This window comes from Mus pahari, chromosome 8 (assembly GCF_900095145.1).
Source record: "Mus pahari chromosome 8, PAHARI_EIJ_v1.1, whole genome shotgun sequence".
Classification (NCBI taxonomy): Eukaryota; Metazoa; Chordata; class Mammalia; order Rodentia; family Muridae; genus Mus; species Mus pahari.
The window spans coordinates 63,826,676-63,834,534 of record NC_034597.1 but is presented as its reverse complement, the minus strand read 5'-3'; the positions used below and the strand labels follow the sequence as shown (position 1 = coordinate 63,834,534).

The 7,859-nt window shown below is 40.4% G+C and overlaps 1 protein-coding gene across 1 annotated transcript in view; it reads left to right on the top strand.

Annotated features, from left to right (window-relative positions):
* The window catches only part of Rb1 (RB transcriptional corepressor 1), a 129,472-nt gene that overhangs the window by 104,840 nt on the left and 16,773 nt on the right, over positions 1-7,859 (top strand). Inside the window, exons 18-20 of the mRNA XM_021203051.2 lie at positions 2,066-2,181; positions 5,504-5,649; positions 7,250-7,395. Coding sequence (XP_021058710.1) covers positions 2,066-2,181; positions 5,504-5,649; positions 7,250-7,395 — 408 coding nt within the window. The remainder of the gene's footprint in view (positions 1-2,065; positions 2,182-5,503; positions 5,650-7,249; positions 7,396-7,859) is intronic.

Below are 7,859 nucleotides of genomic sequence, written 5' to 3'. Positions count from 1 at the left end.
TTTTTTGAGACAGGGTTTCTCTGTGTAGCCCTGGCTGTCCTGGAACTCACTCTGTAGACCAGGCTGGCCTTGAACTCAGAAATCCGCCTGCCTCTGCTAGGATTAAAGGTGTGTGCCACCACGCCTGGCTTTATGGAGCAATTTTAAATTATAGCTCGATTTTTTGTTTTTATTTTATTTTGTTTCTTTCCAGATAAGGTTTCTTTGGGTAGATTAACAGTGCCAGCTCTGTAGACCAGGGTAGCCTTGGATTCAGAGGTCTGCCTGCCTCTAACTGGAATTAAAAGTGTGTGTCACTATTGTCCAGCTCTGATTCTAATTTTTTGTAATGACAAAATTACTCCAATTATTTTTCATTGAGCTTTGCTAATATTTGTAGGTTTTTTTCATGTAGTTAAAGTTTCTAATTTATTAACATAACTTTTTAAGTCCCCTGTTACCTTTCATATCAGTTATATTATGCTCTACTCTCAGTTCTTAACACTGCTTAGCACTCTTTCTCTGTTTAATCTGCTTTACTGGAGCTCGAACTGTTGTTTTATACACCAGTTGTTTTCAGTTTTAGTATGTTCCGCCCATAAACTTCTTTTCTCTCTACTTTCTTTGAATATTTTGTGCATCTTTTACCTAAATCTTACCATCTTTTCTAATAATATTTCACATCACTAGTCTAAGCTCTGAAATTTGAAATGATTCAAAATCCAAAGCTTTTATTGTTCTTTTGGGAGTGGAGTATAAAGCTTTATTCAGGCTAAGAAGGCATTCTACTTCTGGTCTATTTTCCAACCCAAATCCAAAACTTTCTATATCCAAACATGATGCTAACTCATGTGATATATCATAGACAAAAAAAGTAACTAAAACGTTGATAAAAATTATAGTCCACCATGTGTATAAGTTATATTTGAGGCATAAATGAATCATGTACTTAAACTTTGGTTTTATCACCAATACATCTTACTATATGTAAGTGAATATTCAAAAAAAAAAAACAAAATCCAAGATGCATTTTTGGAGGAATACTTAAGGTCATATATTTTTCTGTTTTTGTATGTGCATGCGCACAGTATCAAAATTGGTAAGTAAGAATTTCAAACGGAGTAAAGGATCTCACTCTACCTAAAGTTAATAGTCCTTAACCCTGTCACAGAGTGCAAAAGAACTTTTGATTCTTCTGAGTAGTTGTTGCCTCTGAGGCTTACTGCTTCGGTCTGCTAACCTAGGCCTAGTCTTGGAAGCTTCTAGATTCCATACATTCTAATCTAGACCTAGAATGTTTTCAGCCTCTTAGACTCACTGCTGAATAGACTCATCCTTTCTAGTTCTTTCTAAACTCTAGATGGCTGGTTCAAAGCTGCTGTTTTGGCGCAAACTTTCCTCCAAGCTGACTATTTCAATTTGGCATCTCTGACTGAATTGCTCTATGTGGCCTCATACTAACTTTGGCTATGTGTTCTGATCTTCTGGCTCTGCTCCTTCTCCTCCAGCTTGTTCTGTCTTCAACCCTGACTACTTTCTCGGCAAGCTCTCTCTCTCTCTCTCTCTCTCTCTCTCTCTCTCTCTCTCTCTCTCTCTCTCTCTCTCTCTCTNTCTCTCTCTCTCTCTCTCTCTCTCTCTCTCTCTCTCTCTCTCTCGCTCTCGCTCTCGCTCTCGCTCTCGCTCTCGCTCTCTCTCGCTCTCTCGCTCTCTCGCTCTCTCGCTCTCTCGCTCTCTCGCTCTCTCGCTCTCACCATGGCTACCTCCAGTAGCTTCTTTTTCCTCACTCTTGAGAGTTAGGCATACCCTAGTCTCACTTTCAAACTTCCTTCTACAAACTAACTTGACCTTCATTGTTTGGGTTTAAAGGTGTGTATGTGGACATGTCTGTATTCTGGTCAGCAAGACTAAAGGTGTGTGGGAAGGGATGAGCCACACCACAACTAGAAACAAATTTTTTTCAATAAATAATAAAATCCCAGGTTCACAGTGTGGTCAGATATCCTGCAACAACAAAGCATAGTTTTCATATGTACTCTGAAAAACCATACCCGCTGATGTTGTTATAATACCATTTTCTTTTATCCAGGATTCACCTTTATTTGATCTCATTAAGCAGTCCAAGGATGGAGAAGGACCTGATAACCTTGAACCTGCTTGTCCTCTCAGCCTCCCTCTCCAGAGTAACCACACTGCAGCAGATATGTAAGTAAAGGCATTATGTTTCCATTCAAACTGCAAAGATACTTTGACCATAAGGGAAACTCAGAGCACTATATAAAAATTGTAGGACTGAAATTTTGCTTAAGATATTATTTTTTTCTTTAAGTGTTAGGAATATAAGATACATGACCTAAATAAGGTCAAATAAAGAAGTACAAAGCTGCTGAATCACATGGTGTAGTGGGGAATTGTTCATGACAGAGCTGATGCCACTTTAGATAGGTCTTAATGATCAGACAGGATTTCAACATGAGAACTGGAAAAGCAAGAGGAAGCATCCCAAAAGCCCGAACTTACTTTTTTCTGAAACAGCCAGAAAGCAGGAAAGATTTTCAGAGAATATGTATCAGGCCGTTTGGGGAGAGGCACAGAGTAAGTGTGGAGTAATGGACTAGTACACATCGCTAGTGTGTAGTGGTGATGCTGAGAGAAGAAACAGCTAACATTTAGTGAGGCTTCCCTGTATTTGGGGCATTTACATAAGTACGTCAGATTCACATTTTTCACTAGATGTTCATACGAGCCTCATAAGGTAGAAGATACTGTATCAGCACCAATTATCTGTAAAGTAGCAATGAGGGAAACAAGGGAACTTGCTTAAGATGCATATAAATGAACCCAAGTAGTCAGATCACAGTACCATGCTCTTTTAGCCCTCTAGCTATGTCCTTTCATAGAAATGTGCTTCATGTTTCTGCCTGATTCTGTGAGGAAATACAACATTCTGTGATAAACCATTTTCCTGTGATGTCATTTCCATGGTAACTTCCACCCAAAGTATTTCTAACACACAGAGACTGTGTATTCATGCATGAGTTTGTTTGTTAGGTAATATTTTTACATGTCACCTTTATATGTTCCTGTAATCCAGGAAATGGTTATTTGTTAAATGGTAGGTTAACTGTGCCAGTTACTGATATGACTAGATGGCCTGGTTCTTCTCCCTTATAGGGCTTTGCATCTCGGAGGAAGGAAGCAGTGAACAAATAGACTAGTATAAGTTTAGTTAGAGGACTCGGGCAACAATGAAGCCAATGAAATGAGAGGCGGTGAGACCCAGAAGCCAATGTGATGCTTTGACTGGGACCTCAAAGGCAGCTTAGTGCTGACCAGACAAAAATTTTCCTCTTTTGGGAAAATGCCTATATTATGGACTAGAAAGAAACCCAGGGTGGATGGCTCACAGTCAGAGCAGTAAATGTAAGGCTGAAGCAGCACACTGGGGCTAGAGGCTCTAAATGCCTAGATGTTATAAGGAAACCATTTACACACAAATGCAACTGTGAATAATCTGTATTAAGAGACTATCTAATTGCTATTTGAAATATGGGAGGACTTGAGGGCTAGGAGATGTCAAGTCAAAAAAATGGAAAGAAAAGTTCAAAGTCTGGACAGTTTAAATAAGGGATACAGGGGCTGGAGAGATGGCTCAGTGGTTAAGAGCACTGACTGTTCTTCGAGAGGTCCTGAGTTCAATTCCCAGCAACCACATGGTGGCTCACAACCATCTGTAATGGGATCTGATACCCTCTTCTGGTGTGTCTGAGGATAGCTACAGTGTATCCATATACATAAAATAAATAATTCTTTAAAATAAATAATAAGGGGTATAGGTATCTTGGACTATCATAAACATTAAAGGTGGAAAAGAAGGGTCTGGAATATATTTTGAGATAGAAATAGCAGGTTTTATATTGATTTATAGCACATTTGAGGAAGTGGACAAATTGAGAAAAATTTTTTAAATTTATTTATTTTTATCCTTTAATCCTTTTTCGCAGTTCAGACTTCATCCTCTTCCTGGCCTGCCCCTCCCCCCAACCCCGACCACTCCCCATCCCATACATCCTTCACCACCCAACCTCCATCTCCAAGAGGATGGTTCCCCCCCCCCCATCCCACCAGGCCTCCCCACTCCCTGGGGCCTCCAGTGTCTTGAGGGTTAGGTGCATCTTCTCTGACTGAACCCAGACCAGGCAGTCCTCTGCTATATATGTATCAGGGGCCTCATATCAGCTGGTATATGCTGCCTGGTTGATGGCTCGTTGTCTGATGGATCTCAGGGATCCAGATCAGTTGAGTCTACTGGTCTACCCATAGGGCCACCCTCCTCCTCAGCTTCTTCCAGCTTTTTAATTCAACCACAAGGGTTCCTGGCTTCTGTCCATTGATTGGGTGCAAATATCTGCATCTGACTCTTTTAGCTGCTTGTTGGTCCTCTCAGAGGGCAGCCGTGCTAGGCCCCTGTCTGCAAGCATACCACAGCATTAGTAACAGTGTCAGGGCCCAGGGCCTCCCCTTGGACTGGTCACACTGGACCTCCTTTCTCTGATGCTCTTCTCCATTTTTGTCCCTGCAGTTCTTTCAGACAGGAACAAGTCTGAGTCAGAGCTTTTGACTGTGAGATGGCAACCCCATCCCTCCACTTGATGCCCTGTTTTTGTACTGGAGGTGGACTCTACAAGTTCTCTCTCCCCACTGTTGGGCATTTCATCCAAGGCCCCTCCCTTTGAGTCCTGAGAGTCTCACTTCCCAGGTCTCCAGTACATTCTAGAGGGTTCTTCCACCTCCTACCTCCCAAGGTTACCTGTTTCCATTCTTTTTGCTGACCCTCAGGGCTTCAGTCTTGTTCCCCCCACTACCTGATCATGTTCCCTGTCCCTTTTTATACCAAGGTCCCTCCCTCTCCTCCTCCCATAACTGTTTTCTTCTCCTTCCCAAGTGGGATTGAGCCATCCTCACGTGGGTCCTTGGGCTTGTTAGCCTTCTTGAGTCCTGTGGGTTATGTCCTGGGTATTCTATATAACAGGTTTTATATTGACTTGATTTGCAGCACATTTGAAGGACTGGACAAATTGAGAAATTTTAAAATTTCACGCCTAGGCTTTTTACATTAACACTCTAGATGTGATGTAGTGACATTTGTTTGAGATGAGAAAGACTAGGTGAAGGAATCCAGAGTTCTGCTTTAGCCATCGAAGGTTTGAGGATCAAATAGTACTATCCATTTCATAATTGGATATTTGCATTTAGAACTCAAGGGAGACCTGCTTTTGTACAAGTTAAGTAATTTTACAGTTGTCAGTTATGAAAGGAAAGGAAAGTCAGGGACATTGGAGTTTAGAAAGTTAGCATGCTTTTCCTGTTAAGCTAGCTTTCCCAGCTTGTATTTAAGTAGCTGACTCCCGGAATTTGGTATAGAATATTAATCAAATAGTTAAAATATGTCTGAATACATGAGTATAATTGAACACAATTTAGGGTGTGGGTGTCAAACGAACACTTATCCTTTGTATATATTTAGGTATCTTTCTCCTCTAAGATCTCCAAAGAAAAGAACTTCCACTACACGTGTTAATTCTGCTGCAAATACAGAGACACAAGCAGCCTCAGCCTTCCATACTCAGAAGCCATTGAAATCTACCTCCCTTTCCCTGTTCTACAAAAAAGGTCAGTAGAAGATTCCTCTCAAGAGTACAGACTCATGGACTAGGTTAAGTTGTGGCTCCAGTACTTAAGATATGTGACACCAAGCATATCACTTGATTTCTCTATGCCTTGGTTTCTTTGCTTATAAATGAAAAAAATGATAATAATATACCCTACAAGAATATTAACTTACAGGGATTAGGGGACAATTAGTGCATATAAAATGCTTTAAACAGGAGCTAAGACAGGCAGTGATGGTGCACTCCTTTAATCCGAGCACTCAGGAGGCAGAGGCAGGTGGATTTCTGAATTCGAGGCCAGCCTGGTTTGCAAAGTGAGTTCCAGGACAGCCAGGGCTACACAGAGAAACCCTGTCTCAAAAAACCAAGAAATAAAACAAAACAAAACAAAAAACAGGGGCAAGCTATATAGTATTACTTTGCTTTTCAAGTGCGGGTCTAGAGTTTAGATAATACAACATGACATATTTCTTAGATGTTCAGGACATTTAAGAAGTCTACTAATCAAATTTCACAGCATTCTGTGTTTGTTTAAGTAAGGAAATTGGGAATACCACCTAGGTCGCCTCATTCAGAAATCTACACTGGGCCGTAGATGCTTTAGCAATCCCTTCTCAAGTATGGCCTTTGGGGATAAATTGTTAGCTTTGAAGAGTTCTGTTTATTCAAGTCTTTAAAGGAGCAGCTTGAACCATGAGTAAATGTACAAAATACAGATTCCTTCTCTCAGAAGTTGTATTTGTAGTGGTACTCTTAAACTTTCTGTCACGCCATTTTGCACCAGTACAGTTTACAATTTTCAAGTTTATGTTCCACTGGTATTTATAGAGAAATGCATGGTATGAATTTTTCTTTTAGGATTGGGAAAAAGAATAATCACTTGCAATTCCATTATTTAAAAATAATGTCTCTAATTTTTTTTTGTTTTTTTGTTTTTTGTTTTTTGTTTTTTGTTTTTTTTCAGACAGGGTTTCTCTATATAGCCCTGGCTGTCCTGAAATTCACTCTGTAGACCAGGCTGGCCTCGAACTCAGAAATCCGCCTGCCTCTGTCTCCTGAGTGCTGGGATTAAAGGCGTGTGCCACCACCACTCTCCTGGCTCTAATATTGTTAATGGAAATTTCCAACGTCTATGCTGAATAATTACCAACAGAACCAAAGCAAATCTTATTTTGTCTGTCTGATTTCACAAGATCATATGACCTTTCCCTTCTGCCTTGATTTCATAATGTAATAGCTAATTCAGCAAGAATTACTGAGCCTTGTGTTTGGAACGCTGCTAATACTAGAGGTCATTTATTTAAGGAAAACAGCCTTAGAGGTTAGGTTATTGTTTAAATGCTACTCACAATAGTATAAAGGAATTTAATGTTTCAAAAAAATCCCCTAGCCGGGCGTGGTGGCGCACGCCTTTAATCCCAGCACTCGGGAGGCAGAGGCAAGCGGATTTCTGAGTTCGAAGCCAGCCTGGTCTACAAAGTGAGTTCCAGGACAGCCAGGGCTGTACAGAGAAACCCTGTCTCAGGAAAAAAAAAAAAATCCCCTCATAATTGAGAATAGACAATAAACAGGCTCCTTTCCTCTTCTCTCTCTGTCTGCAGTGTACCGTCTAGCATATCTCCGACTAAATACACTATGTGCACGCCTTCTGTCTGACCACCCAGAGCTAGAGCACGTCATCTGGACTCTGTTTCAGCATACATTGCAAAATGAGTGTGAGCTCATGAGAGACCGACATTTGGACCAGGTAAGAAAAGCAGTCACTCACCACCGTTTCTTCCTGCTCATTGTTAACTGTGTGCTATATAAGTATTAGATTCAAGTGAACATCTACATTAGCTTAATAATATATATTACCATACATTATATAATATACATACAGTTCTTTGTTGGGTACCATTTATATTTTTTTATATAGCTCTTACAAATTAGAGGTATATATTTTAATAACTATTTAATGACACAAACATTATTTATTTTTAAAAAAATACCAAATAACCCATTTTAACCTTTTCTGTATTGTGATAAGCTAGATTTCATTTTACTGGGGAAATGACATGAGCCAGGGACCAGCCAGCTATCTAACCATGAGTGATGGTGTATCCCTGTAATCACAACTATTCTTGTGAGGCTGAGGCTTAAGACTCGCAAATTTGCCAGGCAGTGGTGGCGCACGCCTTTAATCCCAGCACTTGGGAGGCAGAGGCAGGC